The sequence below is a fragment of the Pseudophryne corroboree genome, chromosome 6 (assembly GCF_028390025.1).
Source record: "Pseudophryne corroboree isolate aPseCor3 chromosome 6, aPseCor3.hap2, whole genome shotgun sequence".
NCBI lineage: Eukaryota > Metazoa > Chordata > Amphibia > Anura > Myobatrachidae > Pseudophryne > Pseudophryne corroboree.
In genome coordinates this window covers 260349938-260372248 of record NC_086449.1, presented here as the reverse complement: position 1 = coordinate 260372248, position 22311 = coordinate 260349938, and the positions used below count along the sequence as shown (strand labels likewise).

At 41.9% G+C, this 22311-nt stretch overlaps 1 protein-coding gene and 1 pseudogene across 1 annotated transcript in view; both read left to right on the top strand.

The window, feature by feature from the left end:
• EFL1 (elongation factor like GTPase 1) overlaps positions 1-22311 on the top strand; it is a 651720-nt gene that overhangs the window by 89574 nt on the left and 539835 nt on the right. The window contains exons 8-10 of the mRNA XM_063925942.1: positions 3727-3850; positions 6424-6500; positions 17816-17952. Coding sequence (XP_063782012.1) covers positions 3727-3850; positions 6424-6500; positions 17816-17952 — 338 coding nt within the window. The remainder of the gene's footprint in view (positions 1-3726; positions 3851-6423; positions 6501-17815; positions 17953-22311) is intronic.
• LOC134937336 (5S ribosomal RNA) lies at positions 16647-16764 on the top strand (annotated as a pseudogene).

Sequence of the window (22311 nt, the reverse complement as noted above, 5' to 3'; positions counted from 1 at the left end):
AGGTGATTTCTTTAAATTGATTCCGTGTACCCTTTACTGATTTTATTCAGTAACCTACACTTGTCAGTACATTTTCTCTTTAGATTTTATTTTTTCTCAGGATCTTCTACAGTCATTTTCATTTTTTAGGAAGAATTGGTAGAACATTTGAAATACAAGTTTGCAGTAGCAGAATATCATTTAATTGCAATGGATGATTTAGATCTTTTGTGGTCTGGTAGAAAACTCAGGGAGCCACTGCATTCACTGGAGATCATTAAAAGCAAGTGTGTAAAAAAACACAAAAAAAACACAGATTTGATAATGTTTCTACACCTTCATGATCAGGTGGCCCCGATTCATGTGAGGGAAAACCCGCTGCTCTGGCCTCCCAGGAAATTGTGCCCCACACTGCACCACAAACATAATTTAAATGCGCATAAGTCTCTTTATCTCCCTTTCATGTGTAACCCTGATTTTCAGGAGGGCCAGGTTTAGGTACCCTTGTAATATCTGGATAGTTGGGATGGGGGGTAATTTAATATCTGATGTTCTCTCAACACATCAACTAAATGTCCTCTCACGTTTCCGGAGGCAACTTAGAAATTCCCTGTATTATCTGCTACTCTGGGGCTTTTCTTTTGGCTCAGCATTACATCTGTGTGACTTTTCAACACTTTTCTCAGGCCGACTGGTTGAATCCTGTAGACACCTTTCTCCAGCAATCACTAGACAGTAGAAGTGCGATTTCTGTGGCCTACAGACGTTTACAACTTCTTGTAGATTATTCTGTTTCCCAAGGGGGCCCTCAGAAGTAAATTTCACAGCTCCCGGGCTTGCAGATAGCAGATAGCGGTCTCATACTAGGTCATGAATATTCTTCTACCAAGTATACAGAGATGGTCCTCAATATATTACATAGATACTACCTGATTGGGCTTTCAACAACTCACTCCTGTTTTAAATGGATCAGTGTATGTCAGAGGCTTTTCTAGAGAGGAGGGGACCCGTGTGCAGACTCCGTGTGTCCGCCCCCTCCTCTCCGGTAGCCGTCACCGCCGCTGTTGGTGCTCACAGCACTGAGACTCTGGCACAGTGTCAGAGTCTACAGCGCATGCGCAGGACTCTGAAAAAATGGCCGCGTGCCTTTTTTTCGGAGTCCTGCGCATGTGCTATAGACTCTAGTGCTCAGTGCGCCAACAGCGGTGGTGACGGCTACGGGAGAGGATGGTGCCCACACACAGTCACCGATGGATGCCAGAAAGTGGAGTATAGAAGAAATGGGTGCGATGTGGGCCCCCTCTGTACTCATTATAGCTACGCCAGTGGTGTATGTATCAGTGGACAGGGTACATGGTACAACAGAATATATGCATATTCACAGTCAAGTAGACCCAACATGAAGAAATACAAAAGACTGATTAAGCCTAGCATCTTTATTTGTGACCTTTTCCATTAAAATGCATCTTGTCCACAAACATATGCGAATAGGACACAGCTTATGCTGATTTAAATTATATGCAGCATGCCTATATTCTGTGTGCATCTGCGGCTGTATCTGCATAGAAAATACTATACAGATACAGCTGCGGTCGCGTAATATAGCTATTATCATTTAATTAACATAAGCATTCTATAAGCATTCTTTTGCAGATAAGACACATTGTAATGGAAAAAGTAGCAAATAAAGACGCTGGGCGCTACCGTGTCATACCATTGCATGCTGTGTTTAGAAGGGTGTAGTACGAGTGGCCGGCGCCGGGATACCGACCGACGGAATGCCGACACGGGGCGAGCGCAAAAGAGCCCCTTGCAGACTCGCCACGCTGCAGGCACGGTGGTGCGCGTTCACCTCCAGGTGTGTTGTGGACACACCAAGAGGGAGATTAGGGTGTCTGTATACCGCCGGTCAAGATCCCGCCGCCGGGATCCCGACAGCCAGTTTATTGAATGCCTCCCTTCTAGAAGGGCTGTATAACGTGACAGGAGGCTAGATGTATGATTAGCGGTCAGTGCTGCACCTATGCTTAATCTGTCTTTTTTATTTGTTCACGTTTGGTCTTCTAAACTGTGAATATGCATCTATTCCATTGTATTATGTACATTGTCCACTGACACATACATTGCTTCTATTAAAATATATTTAAAAAACAAAAAACAAACCCAATATATTAAAATATTTCTTTTCTCTAGCATCCATAAGGGATATTGGGGACACATTAGTATGATGGGTGTAGACTGGGCCCAAAGGAGCCAGTGCACTTTAAATTTCTTCAACTGGGTGTGCTCAACCCTGCAGTTGTGCCGTCTTTTTACATGGCTTCAGAATGATCATAAAACTACGGAATTGTCACTGATAACTGACATGTCCATTGGGTTTCTTTAACGACAGTGCCTCAGATTACATTCACCCTTATCCTAGACTTTTTTATGTTAAATTCAAGTGATGGCGAGGAAATATATCTACCAAATTGTATGAGGCCAATCCAGAGAGCACACAAATACTTACCTAGCAAATACCTATAGATGTCACACACACACACATGAACTCTGCAGACCTCTCACCACCTGTCTTACACGTAAATCATCTGCCTTGACTGTTACTGTTATTAGATAAAATTAAATGAATGTCATTCTGACATATTTAAAAGAGATTGTCCAGATATTACATTTCCAGTTATTGAACCACCTTTTAATAATTGTCTAATCATGAAGCAGCCAGACACTTTGGGGTATATTTACTAAGGTGTGAGTTTCTTAGAAGTTGAGATGTTGCCCATAGCAACTACTCTGATTCTAGCTATTTTCTTCTAGAAGCAGCTAGATAAATGTTAAATGGAATCTGATTGGTTGCTATGGGCATCTCCACTTCTCTTCTAAAAAAAATTGCACCTTAGTAAAAATACCCCTTTGCTTTTAATAAATAAATAAAAAAATCTTGCACTTCCCATTTTTTCTGTGTCGCTTGCAGGGCTGGCAACAGAAATCTTGGGGCCCCCTCAGATCATATATAATATAAAGAGCAATGGAATTTGCTGCGCTATATAAGAAACTGTTAATATATATATTAATACAAATATATGAATATGTAATGTCTCTCTTTCCTCCCACACACACCACAGTCTGTCTGTCCCAAATGACTCCATGCTGCATTCCCAGCTCCCCCACCCCATTAGCTCTATATATCCTCACCAATTCATACTTACAAAAGGGAGAGACCCACCTGCACTGCACTTCCCAGTATCCACACCCAAACACCGCACAGCAGGAACTATGCGGCCCACACACCCCACCAGAAGAGGCCAGTGCAGGGCACAGGAATCCTGGCCAGCTGAAACCCAAAACTGCCTACAACAGAGCTGGACCTGGAAGAGTGGCCGCACAGTCACACTGCGTAACAGGCTCCTGCCACTCTGAGGCTCGCATCCCTGCCTGGCACTAAGCAGCGTATACTTGGGGCCCCTCTGATCCCTGGGGACCGGTACAGGTGTCCCCTTTGACCTCCCCTGCTGCCGGCCCTAATGTGTAAAACAGTTCAATGAATTTTGACTTTTATTGCCAATATAAGTACTTATGATTGTATTCCACTATTTCCTAATCACTGAATCACAAATCAGTAAGCAATATATCAAATACTAAAACCAGAAATTACTCTGGGATGATTGTGTCTGTTTGCAAGTTAGATACATGATGGAGGACATGATTCTGTGTTTTGGGCCTAAGTTTATGTATATATATTTATTGCAGAATTGATTACTTCGCCCAGCTGTACAGTCAAAAAATTGGTATAAAGTCACCTGTGCTGCTGAGGACTCTCTGGGGAGATTACTATCTGAGTACCAAAGCCAAGAAGATCATGAAGGGAGCTCAGGTAATAGACAGTACGTCACAGTTGTCAGACAAATGGTAAATCTATTTCCGTGTCTCATAAAGTTCCTATTCAGGAGGGTAGAATTCTGGGAATTCACTTTTACATGGCAACCCCTTCAGTCACTTTACCTGCTGGATTTTCATTGCATAATGCAGGCTACTGTCAAGACAGATGGGGAGATTTATCAAAGCTTAGAAAAAGATGAAGTACCAACCATTCAGCTCCTAACTGTCATTGGTTAGTACTTTATCTCTGTCCACTTAAGCTCTCTCCAAGCTTTGATAAGTCCCCACCATATCAGTCCAAGATGGAGCTTAATTAGTTTTGCAAGTTAAAATGTGTGTGTATTCTGTGGAGGGGGAAGGGGGGTTGAGAAAGACCAATTACAAGCCAGAATCTCTTGGTGATAGCGAAGCTTTAGAACTATCTGCAGCTCTTACTGTTTCAATGCAGCTCTTGGCGTTCTGGTTGACACCATGGAATTTTATTTGATTGAGCTTATATTTCAAAACCACAAGATTTTTCTTTTTCTTTTATGCCATTATAATTTCTTTTCAGATCCTATTTGCTTCCAGTCTGATGTTACACTTTATATGTTTGTGGTTTATTTTTGCAATTTGTTTTTTGCCTTAGTTAGTTTTAAATGATTGATTAACTCATGGTTTGACTTCAAGTGATGTCCTTTTTATGCTAGTGTCAATGAAATGTTGTATTTAAGCTTCCTTTTTTTTCTTCCTCAGCTAATGTCTCCTTTGAGTGCAAACTACTGTTAATAAAAATGGCAAGCTAAATATGTGGGGATGGATGACTCTTGTACAGTATAGGTCCTTTACCATTGTACTCGTTAATATATCAAAGCTAATGCCTTGTATTGAGATCTCTCATTTATCTGGCCCGCAGCCTGTGTGTAGATCTGTGCAGAGCAATCGGTAATCATAAGAGAGATGGTAGGCTGGAATGTCCTGCTTTCATCTAGAAGTATGAGAAGGATTCCACTTACTGTCTAGTGATAACATACCTCACATCTCTGTTCTAGTATCATTATGAAACAAATGCCATTATTGAGGTGGTGGTGGACGCATAATAGTACCGGTTGATGTTTATTATATTTATTATATTCTAATTTATTTAATAATCATGACATATGCTGACAACATGTACATGATGACATACAGTACTATATTTTGTACTTTGTTCACATGCATGCGGTTGGCCATAGATACTACTAGATAGTACTGGGACATATATTAGTAATTGTGGTTATGTAGTTGCCCCCATATCATGCAGCACTGTAAACAGCATATTTCGTCATTCATATCAGTTCCTGTCCCATTGGAGCATACAGTATAAATTTTCTATCACTCATACTGTATGTCAAGGAGCTTTTGGGTTGTGGGAGGAACCTGGAGCACCTGGAACCTGCTTGTTAGAGACTATCGTCTAAAGAAATGTGGGAAATGGTAACAGAAGTGCAGTGCGCAGCCTTGTGTGTATCCATAAGGGTGTACAGTAGTTTGTGGTCAGTTATGTTAGTATCTGTAGCCACAAACAGAACTATACAGATGTGTCCTCATACATATTGTCTCAATACACCATGCAGTGGGTGATGCCTTGTGTGAGTGAGTTGACAGGTCCCGTGCAACTCCATTAAGGTTGGGCATGGGTATCTGCATAAGAAATGCTACATTGCAGTGTTTTCAAGGAAACGTAGCTTTTGTATGCAGATACAGCCGCAGTCGCATATAGCCATGCTGCATATCATTATAAGAAACTGCTTGAGCATCCGATTCGTATTGCGCAAAATATCATGCATTTTAAGGAAAAAGTCGCACAAAAAGACAACTGGCGCTACCGAGTCACGCCGCAGCATGGCTGTTTAATGTGCCAGGAGGCTAGATGTAAGCGGACACATCTGTATATGACTTATATTAGAAGTGTTTTGCAGAAAATTCAGGTGCATATCAGTGTAAATTAGTCGGTTTGAGAAAGAAAACCTCTTGTTATCGTGAGCCTCTTGCCATATAGTACCCCCAACTACAGTATTCAATTCAAATCACTCCCCAGAGCTCTTTACAGTAGTACAGGCAGAAAGCAGCAGTGTGTCTAGTCCATGAAGTAGCACAGAGTGCTAGACACTTTTATCTCTAATATCTACTGTATGTGGATTATCAAATGCCTGAAAAATGTGTACTTATTTTTTAGTTATCCCTTTTGTGTTTTCTTGTAGACTAATTTTAGATTTGATCTTATACTCCACTTTCTGTGTGTGTATGTCCTTCATTTTCGATCAGTTTGTGCTTGCGTTCTTGCCCTGCTCTATAAAATAAGGTGTTTTTTTCAGCAGTCTTCCTTACAGTTTTACAGTTAGCATCTCTGATCAGGAAAGTCTTATCCCTATTATTCTTGGTGTCTCTGTAACGCCTTCTTCAGGTTTATCAGTATGCATGCCATGTTATGAAGTGTGAGCAGCCATCTGTTCTGTCACTTTAAATTGCTGCAGTTTATCTGTCACTTAAGTCAGTATTGTCAGTAATGGTAGCCTATTTATAATTATGCTCCTTTTTACTATACAGAGCAAAGGGAAGAAACCATTATTTGTGCAACTTATCTTGGACAATGTGTGGAGTCTGTATGATGCAGTTATGAAAAGGTCAGTTTTTAGCTATAGAACTGTGTATGATATAATGTGTGTATGTACTTATAGTGGCTTGCAAAAGTATTAAACTCCTGATTTTCCCAGCATTTTGTTTTACATTAAGTGTTGCTTGTACAATCATTTAACCTCTACAGTATATTATGAAATTTCAAAGTTTGCAAAGTGTAAATTTATTGTTATAACAATTGACATGCAATTAACCTCTACAGTACCTGTGAAACATAAAAAAAAAAGTTAAATGTTAATGAACCCCTAATTCAAGTAACGTTAGTCACACTGTGAATCTGAAGGACGCTGTGAAATAAAAAAACAGAGCATTCTAAGGGGGAATTCAGTTTGGCAGTTCCTCAAGTGGTGAAAGTGATTTGTTTTCTCTTTGGAGATATTACCTGACCTCATTAATAAGGTCGTCAGGGTACCCCCTTTCCTCCTAAATAGCTGAAATTCACAAGTGGTTGGATCATTGCAATTTCTTTTACCCAGCAAAGCTGTGAAAATAGGATATTATCCTTCCATCCCTTATGGAGGCCAATTTTGTAATATGGGTAACTGTTACGGTCTCCTTTCTTGATGAAGGCTTCAGTGGACACCTTTTGAGCAATTTGAGGAACTAAACAAAGTCTAAAAATTCTATATGATGGTCATTGATATGTTGTGTAATTAAAATTTTAAAAGTATTATACTTGATGCACCTCATAACATCATTAAATGTATTACCGGCCAATGCCATGAGAGTTCATGAATATAATGTACAGTAACTTTTTATAAAATGCAGTATTATTCTTAAAGGGATGATCATACTGTAGAAACAGAGAATTTGACAGCAGATAAAAACTACAGTATATGGCCCATCCAGTCTGACCTTTTAGGGTTAGGGTATGATAGATAGACAAACTCTCCCAAGTAATCCATCAGTACATAATCACTGATAGGGCCCACATTTGTGCCCATAGCCATTCCACATTGCTGTTAAAAGTATCTGAAGAATGTGAAATTGGCTGCTGAAATGTACGTTATTAGCTCACAAAGGAATGTCATGAGATCAGAATCGATCTCCGTAAATGATTAGATTACAAAGAAAAGTCATGATATCAGGTTCCACCTCAGAAGATAAAATCTGCAGGATTCTTGTCCTTGCTTAGGTACAGTAATAATATAGAGAGATTGGACATCAATCACCATTGTTAATTCGCTTTTCTAGTCACACTTCCTTAAGTACAGTGGTATTATCCTTTAGGTAGAATGGGAGGTTAGTGTCTTATTTTGTTCCAAATCAAATTAACACATTTTGACATGGGATGTTAATGAATCTATACCTGCGATTTGCTTTAGCCTAAATGCAACCCCAGACTTGCAAGGAACCTCCACCATGCATCCCTGTTGCCTTGAGACAATCATTATTGTAAGACTCTCGACCCCTTCGTCAAACAATCTGCCTTCTGTTACAGCCAAATACATCAGTACCGAACACCTGCTGCCATTTTTCTGTACCCCAGTTCCTATATTTTCGTGCATAGTTGAATCACTTGGCTTTGTTACATGTCGAAGGTGTGGCTTTTTGGCTGCAACTATTCCATGAAGATCACTTCTGGACAGACGTCTCCAAACAGTAGATTGGTGTACCTGAGTACCTTTGGTTTCTGCCAGTTCTGAGCTGATGGCATGAAGGGAAGTTAGCATGATGTGTCTTTCATCAGATGCGCTAAGTTTCTTTGGCCGACCACTGCATCTACAATCGTAAGCGTTACCCGTTTCTTTGTGCTTCAATGCTGAGAAATATAGGCTGGTACTTACCTCCCTGATTGTACTGCAAGATGGATTGTCTAAATGGCTCCGAATTTATTCTGTGGCAGAACAACAAACCCAAACATACAGCCAATGTAATTAAGACCTATCTTCAGCATTAAGAAGAATGATGAGTCCTGGAAGTGATGATATGATCCCCACAGAGCCATGATCTCAACATCATAGGGTCTGTCTGGGATAACATAAAGAGACAGACGGATTTGAGCAAGCCTACATCCACAGAAGATCTGTGATTTGTTCTCCAAGATGTTTTGAGCAACCCCCCTGCCAAGCTCTTTCAAAAACTGTGTGCTAGTGTACCTAGAAGAACTGATGTTGTTTTGAATGCATAGGATGGTAACACCAAATATTGATATGATATAGATTTCTCTAGCATCCATAAGGGATATTGGGGACAGAATTAGTGGGGGCATAGACGGGTCCAAAGGAGCCAGTGCACTTTAAATTTGTTCATCTGGGTGTGCTGGCTCCTACACCCTCTGTCTCCTCCTACAGGTCAGTTTAGAAAAAGTGCCCTCAGGAAAGGATGCACACTCTGCAAGCTCCAGAGTTTTTCTTCAATTTAATTTAAAGTTTTATTTCTTTCAGTATGCTATTTGGGCAACAGCATACCTGCACCGTGGGAGTTATGGGGGGCGGTCACCGGCCTCTTGAGGTGCAGAGCTACTTCACTGCTGCAGGACCACCGTCCTGAGGGGCTGTTTGTTCAGCGGGGCATGGCGCCTTGGCAGCCGCAGCATGCCGCACACCCCTAATGCTGCCTGAAGGTGATCATCGGTGCTGAGTACACGCCGGGGACCCCACTAGGGGGGGTCCCCCGGTTCACAGTGCGGCTGAAGCGCGGGTGAGGTGTACGGGTCCCTCCTGGGGGGGACCCGCTGTGTAGTCCCTGCGTGAGATTGGCTAAAATGCATTGTACTAAGCATTTATGTGAGGCTACAAACTAAATATAAAACAGTAGCTCCGGCGCCATAGTGGGAGGGGGAGCTACATGAGAGCAGGCTCGGCTGCATTTTGGCACCTTCCTCTGCGTAGCAGCAGCAGCCTCAACAGCTCCTCCATAACAGTCTCTGGATCACTGGTACCAGGTGTATAGGGGGAGAGCCGCTATAGTGTGCACAAGTAACCTCCCTCTCAGGGATTTTTCATAATACAGTCTCACTGGTGTTTACATATAAAATACTGACAGCCTCACTGGAGCTGTGCAGCGCTGGGTGCTCTGGTGTCCTCTCTCCTGTGTCTCCTCTCACATGCAATAGGACAAGCTTGTGTTTTATTTCAGGCTGTGTTGTATGTGTATTGTACTTGTTTTTCTTATTCAATATGGTAAAACAGAAGTTATGCAGTGTTTGTAATGCTAGATTCTCCTCCTAGTTCACCTGGCTCAATATCATGTGAGCAGTGTAGTCATTCATCTCAGAATGCTGGTTACAATGTGGGGGAGAGTCCAGAGCCCTCCTGGTTGGGGGCTGTCAAAACTATGATGTCTGATGTGTCTTCTCAACTCACTGCAAATGCTAGTAAGACTCATGAACTGCAACAAGCAGTGGCAAGTCTAACTGCTAAGCATTTCCCCCTTTCTTCTACAGGGGAACAAAAACGTGCTCTACCTACACTCCTCTTTGATACTGCTGATGATAAACAGGATGCTGGGGATGATGTGGACCCCATAAGTGGGGATTCCACCCCTACCCAGGGTATTGAACCTCTCATATTGGCTGGAGGATGCTAATACTCCTCAGTCATTTTTCCTCCCACAAGACAAACGGACAGTCACATATCCTGATTCCAAGGAATTGGATGACTTGTTTAAAATAGCCTGGAAAAATCCAGATAAAAAATATCAGGTGTCCAAACGGTTTCTGCATACATTCCCCTTTGCCCCGAAGGCAGAAAATTCTGTGAAGAATCTCCAGCAGTGGATGTCTCAGTCTCTCGCCTTTCTAAACAGGTAGTACTTCCTGCTCTGGGCTTCTTTACGGTCAGGGACCCGGCAGATAGGAAAATTGAGGCCACTCTAAAATCTATCTACACTGCTGCAGGTGTAGCTCAAAGACCGGTCATTGCAGGTTGCTGGATGACACATGCAATTCATTCCTGGGCTACTCAAATTCAGGAAGGTCTTTCGGGTGACATGACCTTAGTTACTACTGTAACTTTTCTAAAACACATTCAGGACACGGCAAGAGTCCTCTGTGACTCCCTTAAAGAGTTTGGCAATATTAATGCTAGGACCTCTGCTATGGCTGTGTCTGCGTGCAGAGCCATATGGTTGCGTCAGTGGATTGCTGACGCTGACTCCAAACGTAATGTGGAATCTCTTCCCTTCACAGGCGAATGGCTCTTCGGAGGGGAATTGGACGTATATATCTCCAAAGCTACTGCTGGAAAATCCACGTTTCTCCCTTCAGGGGCTCCGCCTGCTAGACGTACCTACTCTGGACCGTCTAATCAGTCCTTTCGGTCCTCCAGATTTTGATCTAGGGCTCGGGGGGCCTCCAATGCAGCTAGAAGCTCCAGAGGTAAGCCTAAGCAACCAGCCGTTGCCAGCTCTCAGGACCAAAGCACCAGTTCAGCTTCTCGGTGGGAGCTCGATTAAGTCACTACAGCCACATTTGGGATGGTTCCTGCCAAGATGCCTGGGTAAGGGACCTTATCTCTAAGGGTTACAAGTTGGAGTTCGGTGCTTCTCCCCAACGATTTTTCAAATCAGGCTTGCCAGCTTTGGAAAATATGCGTGTTACGCTACTACTAGCCATCGACAAGTTGGTCCAATCCCAGGTCAGTGTTCCAGTACCCCTGCTACAACAAGGACAAGGTTACTACTCCAGTCTGTTTGTAGTGCTAAAACCAGACGGGTCTGTGAGACCCATTTTGAATCTGAAGTCCTTTAATCCTTACCTGAAGGTTTTCAAATTCAAAATGGAATCTTTGATAGCGGTGATCGCGGGCCTGGAACATCAAGAATTCCTCGTGTCCTTGGATAACAAGGACGCCTACCTGCATATCCCGATTTGGACCTACCTAAGGTTCGCACTACTGAACGATCACTACCAGTTTCAGGCATTCATGCGTTGCCCTTCGGCCTATCTACAGCTCCGAGGGTGTTCACGAAGGTGATGGCGAAAATGATGTTCCAGCTCCGAGTCCAGGTGGTCAACATTGTCTCTTACCTGGACGATAAAAGCAAGTTCCAGTGAGCTTCTATTGCTTCATATAGATCGCACTATCCAACTTCTGTCTCACCACGGGTGGATCCTCAATCTACAGAAGTCTCAATGGCTCCTGTTTCTGGGTATGATACTGGATACTGTGGCTCAAAGAGTGTTTCTCCCAGAGGAAAAGATGAGAACACTTCCAGAGATGGTTTGCATGGTTCTCCGTCCTTCTCGAGTTTCCAGTCATCTTTGCATAATTTTGTTGGGAAAAATGGTGGCCTCCTATGAGGCGATACTTTGGCAGGTTCCATGACAGACCTTTCCAATTGGACATCCTGAACAAGTGGTCCGGTTCACATCTCCAGATGCACAGACTGATTCAGCTGTCACCCCAGGCCAGGTTTTCACTCCTGTGGTGGTGCTGGAAGTTCGATGTTTTGGGATTCAGGATTGGACCCTTCTCACTATGGATGCGAGTCTACAAGGATGGGGAGCTGTCACCCAGGGGGTGCAGTTCTAGGGTAGGTGGTCTGTCCAAGAGGCCCTACTTCCGATCAACATTCTGGAACTTTGGGCGATATACAATGCTCTGCTTCAGGTCTCCCCTCTGCCCAGGGATCGGGCGATCCAGGTTCAGTCGGACAACGCCACGGCAGTGGCGTACATCAATCAACAAAGAGGGACAAAAAGCAAGGCCTGCATGCGAGAAGTGTCAAGAATACTTCTCTGGGCGGAAAGAAATGCAAGAGCACTGTCCGCAATCGTCATTCCAGGAGTGGACAACTGGGAAGCGATTTTCCTGAGTCGCCACGACCTCCAGCCAGGGGAGTGGGGATTACACCCTCAGGTGTTTCAACAGATTGTCGACAGATGGGGATACCTGCAGATCGACATGATGGCGTCTCACCTCAACAAGAAGCTTCGCTGCTACTGCTCGCGAACCAAGGACCCTCAGGCGAGTGCAGTGGATGCACTGACGTCACCTTGTCCTTAGCGGCTGGTCTACCTATTTCCTCCGATCCCATTGATCCTAAGGGTGCTCCAACGGATCAGACATCAGAGTCCAAAAATCCTGATTGCGCTGGATTGGCCCCGAAGGTCGACACTGTCTAGGTCTACCACTATTGGTCGACAGTAAGTAGGTCGACATGGTTTCTAGGTCCACTAAAAGGGGTTGGTGGAGTCTGCACAGGATCACTCAGTCTAAGTACTTGGTACTTTAGATGTTATCAATTAAAGCTATAGCTCTAAATTAAAACCAACGTATGCCATATATCAAACAAATAATTGGTATTGGGCACTGGGTTGGCGGTGCTCCCAGAAATAGTTCAGTAAACTTGTTATAAAAAAAGTGTATGGTTCCTGTATAGTACAGGAGCCAGAAAGAAAAAAAGAGAAAGACTATGTGTCTCTTCTGGGGCACACTTTTGTTGGAAATTATGTGGTCTTGTAATACTTAGACAAATAGAGAGAAAAAAGTATTCCTTGAATAGGGCACACAGGGACTAATACTGTTGGAATTTACTGCAAGTCATTAACCCTTTAGGATAATGACCACTAATATTAAAATATAACTTTTATTGAATATCATTAATAGCTAGCGAAATATGTGAAGTGAACTGTGAAAAAATTGTGAAAAACTATATATAGTGATGTAAAAAGCTAACCACTGTATATATAAGATTGATTTATAATTCCTTATTAGGATAAATTCCTAGTCGTTGACACAGTATATTGTCACAATGTGACGATCGAATGGGGAATGTATTGTGATTTATTAAACTTATTGTTGGTCCAGATATCACACACGGAAGCTGTGACTATACTTCAATTAATTGCACAGTTTCCTGTTGATGGTATCAGTGTCGTCATTAGCAGTGATTAATATTCTTGTGTGTTAGACAGTAACCATCATGTTTTATTCTTAATTATGTACACCGTATGATATCTCACAATACTAATCTAACTCCACATTAACATTTCTCCACTATTGATAATCACTCCATAAATGGAAAAACTGTTATGAACGACTGCACGAACCTACAATTCCAATAGCTGGATGTATTTAGGATTAGTTACTGTGTATGTCTAATCCACCGCAGGCATGAGCCCACTGCTAATATATTGTGCAGCGCATGTATAGTGATTGGTCCTGACTAAATATATGTGGGATATAAGCTTGATTATCAGAGTCCTATTGCCAACAGCCTTACATTTAATGATCTGCGGCTAAATTAGCAGCTGTAAACTCGATCTCATTAGGCTATTCAAAGGTAGCTCAGTATTCCCGCTACCCGCGGCTAAATTGACAGCTAATCTATGTTTGATATATTAGTCCTCAGACATATCCACAACAGCAGCCTCATATATTATCCCATATTAAATGATTCATTTATTCAAGAGGTCAGTATTCTTAAGGGAGGCAGCTCGAGACTGCTATTATTGATCACATCACCTCACACATATGTCTGTCAGTTAAACATACACTGCATCTATCATACATGTAATGTTTTGGAATTCACACGTTGTTCATATATCTTACAATATGTCCCTATGTCATTAATGAACGACTGCACGTAGGTGCACGAATAGATGAGACCGCAGGCAGCGGAATAGATATGTTACAATAGCAACGGCAGTGAGCTGACACATCTAGCCGCTAATAAGTGGAAGCCGCACTGACCACTACTCATAATAACAGGCAGTGGAACATACTATGTGATCTTAGATTAATTCACTCATTTCATGTTTAATTCACTGTGTACCAATTAGTGTACTGTATGCACTAGGGACATATTGTAAGATATATGAACAACGTGTGAATTCCAAAACATTACATGTATGATAGATGCAGTGTATGTTTAACTGACAGACATATGTGTGAGGTGATGTGATCAATAATAGCAGTCTCGAGCTGCCTCCCTTAAGAATACTGACCTCTTGAATAAATGAATCATTTAATATGGGATAATATATGAGGCTGCTGTTGTGGATATGTCTGAGGACTAATATATCAAACATAGATTAGCTGTCAATTTAGCCGCGGGTAGCGGGAATACTGAGCTACCTTTGAATAGCCTAATGAGATCGAGTTTACAGCTGCTAATTTAGCCGCAGATCATTAAATGTAAGGCTGTTGGCAATAGGACTCTGATAATCAAGCTTATATCCCACATATATTTAGTCAGGACCAATCACTATACATGCGCTGCACAATATATTAGCAGTGGGCTCATGCCTGCGGTGGATTAGACATACACAGTAACTAATCCTAAATACATCCAGCTATTGGAATTGTAGGTTCGTGCAGTCGTTCATAACAGTTTTTCCATTTATGGAGTGATTATCAATAGTGGAGAAATGTTAATGTGGAGTTAGATTAGTATTGTGAGATATCATACGGTGTACATAATTAAGAATAAAACATGATGGTTACTGTCTAACACACAAGAATATTAATCACTGCTAATGACGACACTGATACCATCAACAGGAAACTGTGCAATTAATTGAAGTATAGTCACAGCTTCCGTGTGTGATATCTGGACCAACAATAAGTTTAATAAATCACAATACATTCCCCATTCGATCGTCACATTGTGACAATATACTGTGTCAACGACTAGGAATTTATCCTAATAAGGAATTATAAATCAATCTTATATATACAGTGGTTAGCTTTTTACATCACTATATATAGTTTTTCACAATTTTTTCACAGTTCACTTCACATATTTCGCTAGCTATTAATGATATTCAATAAAAGTTATATTTTAATATTAGTGGTCATTATCCTAAAGGGTTAATGACTTGCAGTAAATTCCAACAGTATTAGTCCCTGTGTGCCCTATTCAAGGAATACTTTTTTCTCTCTATTTGTCTCTATATTCAACCCCTATTCCAGGTGCACCTCCCTATAGATATATTGTTATATACTTTTTAGATTAATTATTGTCTAAATGGGGAAAGGACAACAACAAATAAACAAAAGTTTAACATAATATACGTCTGTGCGATCTATTACTTCCCAACCGTCTTGTAATACTTAAAATATAACTTTTATTAGTAACCCTCTTAAAAAAATGGCTATATGGCAAAAGAAAAATGAAGAATGATAATAACAACAATCAACATATAGTTGTCTATCCAAATAGACATCAAATTTTGTGATATAAGTTTGTCATAATGGCTCTTTGGGCGAAATTATGTGTGTGTCTCTAATGTTTGAGAAAATAATGTTAATACCCATTTACTAACAATATATGGTTCTCTAAAGGTTCAGTCCTGTTTTTTTGGTTTTTGTGATTCCTTACAAGAACAGTGGTTATATCTCTTTTTGATAGTGACTTTTCTTGACACACTGCAATAACTGGAATTAAACACCCTTCCCCCCCCCTTTTTTGCTGACTGTATTGAGCAGTCGTGAATCAAATACGTGATTAATTACACATCATTTTTCCAAGTATTTGGATCAAACACTTGTTTCATCACAAATGATTATCTGAGTATTTTTCTATATAGAAACAGTTCAAGTAATATTCTCATTTACATTAAATTTCTGGAACTCCGTCTCATTCTGTTTAAACAATCTGGGTGGCTCTGCAATGCATCATGTAAACAGAGCACCATTTTGCTACAAAACAGGACAGTAGAAGTGTTCCTCTATCTTTCTTCGGTCTCAGTGTCGTTTCTCACCACCCTCTCATTTTTTCATTCGATGCCCAGGCAGATGATCAAAAAGCAGATGTGGTGTTTAACCTAGACCTGATTCTCTGTTTCTCCTATACTCATTCTCCTATACTCAGTTTCCTTCACAGCAGTGTCTCACTATCATCCACTCAGCACTCCTCTTAAAACTTGGGGAGTCCCCACATACACCTCAGATCAGATTCAATCAGCCCCCAGCCAATTTTTGGTTCCTTATTGACCTCTAATAGCCACAGGTTGCTATTTATTCATCCAAGGTCAACAATATGGAAGAGGCCCAACCTCATCAGATTTCTTTGAAAGTTTAGCCCAGGGGGCCGGTGAAGCACCTGGTTTTGGAGACCATCAGCGAATATCAGGTACCGCCAGTATCTCGATTCAGGAGCATCCAGTAATCTCACCAAAAACTTTGGGATTTTCTCACAGAGCCTAATACATGGTTCCAGGTGTCACCAGGTGGGATATACCTACCTGCGGTCAAACCACACTGAGTATGCCCAACCTCGTCTGATCTTGGAAGCCAAGCACGGTGGGCCAGGTCAGTACCTGGGTGGGAGACCACCAGAGAATACCTGGTACTGCAGGTATTTTTATCTAAATCCAGGACATAGGACCTAGAACCAAAGTATTCTTCTCCATCCAAATTTTGGAATTTCACATACAATTAATTATCAGGGTGGAGCCCGGTATACATTAGATTTAATAATACCTTTTCCTTCCGGGATTTTTCTATTTCTATTATAGTTATAGTTTATTTTGTTACAAATTCGGAAGACGACATTATTTTCTCAAACATTAGAGACACACACATAATTTCGCCCAAAGAGCCATTATGTCAAACTTATATCACAAAATTTGATGTCTATTTGGATAGACAACTATATGTTTATGTTGATTGTTGTTATTATCATTATTCATTTTTCTTTTGCCATATAGCCATTTTTTTAAGAGGGTTACTAATAAAAGTTATATTTTAAGTATTACAAGACCACATAATTTCCAACAAAAGTGTGCCCCAGAAGAGACACATAGTCTTTCTCTTTTTTTCTTTCTGGCTCCTGTACTATACAGGAACCATACACTTTTTTTATAACAAGTTTACTGAACTATTTCTGGGAGCACCGCCAACCCAGTGCCCAATACCAATTTTTTTTAAACTTTTATACTTTACGATCCACGTGGACTACAATTGGGAACGGTAACGTGTGGCGAGGGCAGCGGTAGTGGAACGAGGCACCTTGTACGAAGCATGGCGAGCGAACGCAGTGCACTAATTAGGGATCTCGGTCACTGTAAGGAATAAACGATACCAAGAAAAGTACAGAAACTCATGTCGACCCTCTGTCGTGTCGACCTACAGTCCCTGTCGACTTAGAAACCATGTTGACCAATAGTGGTCGACATAGACACTGTCGACCTAAGTGTGGTCGACCTTGCATACCACACCCATTTTTAGTGACTGAATCCTTGCACAACAACGTGCACTTAAAGAGAGAAGAGGCCATAATGTGTTGTGTCTCTTAACATTTCTTCAGGGTTAGTAGGGAGTATATGTGTAGGGCATATTACATTTGTCTGACATTCATTGTTTTTGGCTTGGTGCCTATGCTAATGTTGTATTTATTCTGTTTTTCCTAGGGAGAAGGAGAAAATTGATAAAATTGTATCTTCATTGGGTTTGAAAACCAGTCCTCGTGAATCCCGCCACTCTGACCCAAAGGTCCATGTGAATGCGATTTGCAGTCAGTGGCTTCCGGTATCACAGGCTGTTCTCAGTATCCTCTTCATGAGCTGCAATGCTATGTGCAATACATACTAGGTCCTGTGCCTGAAACAATAGTGACAGGAAAATCTGAACTGTTTTATCTCTCACAAAAAAATATGCTCCAAGTCCTGGTCCGCACTAGGCATATGGTGCAAAAACTTTTATGCTTGGAGGCTTGAAAGTATGATGTTGACAAGTGGTGGCAAATGGCCATATATGAAATTGCTATTAAGTTACCTTTTAATATTTTTCAGGTGTGCTAGATTGTGTCTCTAACGACTAAGGTAGGCGTACTACAGTAGTTGCCAAGAAGTCCTCAAAAAAACTTTGACTGAAGTTGCCATGGTTGTACAGTGTACCCTAATGTGAAAGGAATTGAATGTACGTTAAGAAAAAAAATCCTTTGTTTGTGTATGGTTGTCCTTTTTAGTTTTGATATTAGCTTTATTTTAAGCTTCTTTCACAGAATATATACTACTTAATTTACCTTATAAAAGCTAGGATGGACTACCTCATTTTTTTTTGTGGTAAACTAGGTAGTGGTGCTGTAGAGCAGTCTATGAGCGGGTTAGAAATATAGAATTTGAAGGCAGATAACAACTACTTGGCCCATCTAGTCTGCCCCATTTTTTATCCTTGGGTAATCTCAACCCTTTTTGAACCTTAATTCTTTGTAAGGATATTCATATGCCTATCCCAAGCATGTTTAAATTGCTCAACAGTCTTTGCCTCTACCACCTGTGATGGGAGGCTATTCCACTTAACCGCTACCCTTTCTGTGAATTAATTTTTCTTTAAATTTCCCCTGAACCTACCTCCTTCCAGTTTCAGTGTATGTCCTTGAGTTCTAATACTTCTCTTCCTTTGAAGAACGTTTCCCTCCTGAACTTTGTTAAAACCCTTGATCTATTTGAAAGTTTCTATCATGGCCCTCCTTTCCCTTCTCTCCTCCAAACTATACATGTTAAGATCTTTTAGCCTTTTCGGGTAAGTTTTGTGATGTAGGCCATGCACCATTTTAGTTGCCCTTCTTTGTACACTCTCTAATGTATTTATATCCTTCTTGAGATGTGGTCTCCAGAACTGGACACAGTATTCCAGATGGGGCCGTACCAATGACCTATACAGTGGCATTATTACTACTTTTTTCCTGCTACTGATTCCTCTCCCTATGCAGCCAAGCATCTGACTTGCCTTTCTCATTGCTTTGTTGAATTTCTTCCCTGCCTCTAAGTCACTTGAAATAGTGACTCCAAAATCCCTTTCCTCCTCAGTAGTTTCCGTTATAGTACCCTTGATACTATATTTAGCCTTTGGGTTTTTGAGACTCAAGTGCATGATTTTGCATTTTTTGGCATTAAACTGTAGTTGCCACGTTCTTGACCATTTCTCAAGCTTAGCTAAGTCATCAATCATTTGTTTTACACCTCCCGGTGTGTCTACCCTGTTGCATATCTTTGTATCATCTGCAAAAAGGTAAACTTACCCTTCAATACCATTTGCAATGTCACCAACAAAGATATTAAAGAGAACTAGTCCAAGTACAGATCCCTGGGGTACTCCACTGGTAACATTTCCCTCAATAGATTGCACTCCATTTACTACAACTGTCTGTTTCCTATCCTGCAACCAGGTTCTTATCCATTTAACTGTTTTTTATAATCCACCCCCACGCTTTTAAGTTTATTTAGCAGTCTGCGATGTGGGACAGTGTCAAATCCTTACTAAAGTCTAGATATGCTACATCTACAGCTCCCCCTTGATCCATTATTTTCATCACAGAGTCAAAAAAGTCAATAAGATTTGTTTGGCATGATCTCCCACCAGTAAATCCATGCTGTTTTGTATCCTTTAAGTTGTTTGATTTAAGATATTCCACAACTCTTTCTTTTAATAGTTTTTTTTTGACTGGTTAAATAATTCTATTAATGGTGCCACCAGAACATCTTTTTGCTCTTTTAGTATCCTTGGGTGTATCCCATCTGGCCCCATTGATTTATCGACTTTTAGTTTTGAAAGTTCTGTTAGGACCTCCTCTGTAAATGTACTTTCATCTACTTTATTTTTTATAAATGTCCTTGCAACTTAACGGTGTCCCCTTCCCTTCTTCTGTAGTAAATATTGAGCAAAAATAATTATTTAGGTGATCTGCTGTTGCCTTGTCTCCCTCCACCAAATTCTCTCACTCTGTCTTAAGCCTTATTATTCCTCCATTTGATTTTCTCCTTTCATTTATATACTTGAAAAAAGTTTTGGCCCCTTTATCTACTGACTGGACCATTTTCTCCTCTGCTTCTGCCTTTGCACATCTGATCACTTTCTTAGCATCCTTCCGTCTGTCACGATACACCTCTTTGTCGTTATTATTTTGAGTCTGCTTGTATTTCCTAGACGTCATCTTTTTTGCTTTCACACTAGTTGATACTACTTTTGTGAACCACACTGGCTTCCTTTTCCTGGTGCTTTTCCTAACCCTTTTGATACAGAGGTCTGTTGCCCTTAGTATTGCACTTTTCAGTTTTTTCCACCTCTCCTGCACTCCTTCAAAGTTCCTCCAGTCCGCCAATGACTCGCTTAAACGTCTCGCCATTTTTGCATAGTCAGCATTTCTAAATTCCAACACCTGTGTTTCTCTGACGTCCTAGTGGATGCTGGGAACTCCGTAAGGACCATGGGGAATAGCGGGCTCCGAAGGAGGCTGGGCACTCTAGAAAGATTTATGACTACCTGGTGTGCACTGGCTCCTCCCACTATGACCCTCCTCCAAGCCTCAGTTAGATTTTGTGCCCGGCCGAGGTTGGATGCACACTAGGGGCTCTCCTGAGACTTTAGAAAGAAAGTATAGAAATTAGGTTTTTTATTTTCAGTGAGACCTGCTGGCAACAGGCTTACTGCAGCGAGGGACTAAGGGGAGAAGAAGCGAACCTGCCTGCTTGCAGCCAGCTTGGGCTTCTTAGGCTACTGGACACCATTAGCTCCAGAGGGATCGACCGCAGGCCCAGCCTTGGTGTTCGGTCCCGGAGCCGCGCCGCCGTCCCCCTTACAGAGCCAGAAGCAAGAAGAGGTCCGGAAAATCGGCGGCAGAAGACATCAGTCTTCACCAAGGTAGCGCACAGCACTGCAGCTGTGCGCCATTGCTCCTCACACACACTTCACACTCCGGTCACTGAGGGTGCAGGGCGCGGGGGGGGCGCCCTAAGAAGCAATAATAACACCTTGGCTGGCAAAAATACCACAATATATAGCCCCAGAGGCTATATATGTGGAAAATACCCCTGCCAGAATATAGGAAAAAGCGGGAGAATAGTCAGCGGAAAAGGGGCGGAGCTATCTCCTGCAGCACACTGGCGCCATTTTTCCCTCACAGCTCCGCTGGAAGGAAGCTCCCTGGCTCTCCCCTGCAGTCTACACTACAGAAAAGGGTAAAAAAGAGAGGGGGGGCACTAAATTTAGGCGCAGTATACATTTATATAAAAAAAGCAGCTATAGGGGACATAACTCAGTTAGTCCCTGCATTATATAGCGCTCTGGTGTGTGCTGGCATACTCTCACTCTGTCCCCCCAAAGGGCTTTTGTGGGTCCTGTCCTCTGTTGGAGCATTCCCTGTGTGTGTGCGGTGTGTCGGTACGGCTGTGTCGACATGTTTGATGAGGATAATGATGTGGAGACGGAGCAGATGCCTTTAGAAGGGATGTCACCCCCTGCGGGGCAGACACCTGAGTGGATGAGCTTATGGAAAGAAATGAGTGCACGTATAGACTCCTTACATAAGAAATTTGACGACATGCCAAATGTGGGACAGCCGACTTCTCAGCTCGTGCCTGTCCAGGCGTCTCAAAGGTCATCAGGGGCTCTGAAACGCCCGCTACCTCAGACCGCAGACCCAGATGTCGACACTGATACTGACACCGGTGTCGACGACGATGAGTCTAACCTGATGCCCACTAAGGCCATTCACTGCATGATTGAGGCAATGAAAGAGGTGTTACACATTTCTGATATAACTACAGGTACCACTAAAAAGGGTATTATGTTTGGGGAGAAAAAACTACCCGTAGATTTTCCCCCATCAGATGAATTAAATGAAGTGTGTGAAGAAGCGTGGGCTTTCCCTGATAAAAAATTGGTAATTCCTAAGAAGGTACTAATGGCGTTCCCTTTCCCACCAGAGGATAGGTCACGTTGGGAAACACCTCCTAGGGTGGATAAAGCGCTCACACGTTTGTCTAAAAAGGTGGCACTACCGTCTCCGGATACGGCCGCCCTCAAGGAACCTGCTGATAGAAAGCAGGAGGCGATCCTGAAGTCTGTATATACACACTCAGGCATTATACTTAGACCAGCTATTGCGTCAGCATGGATGTGCAGT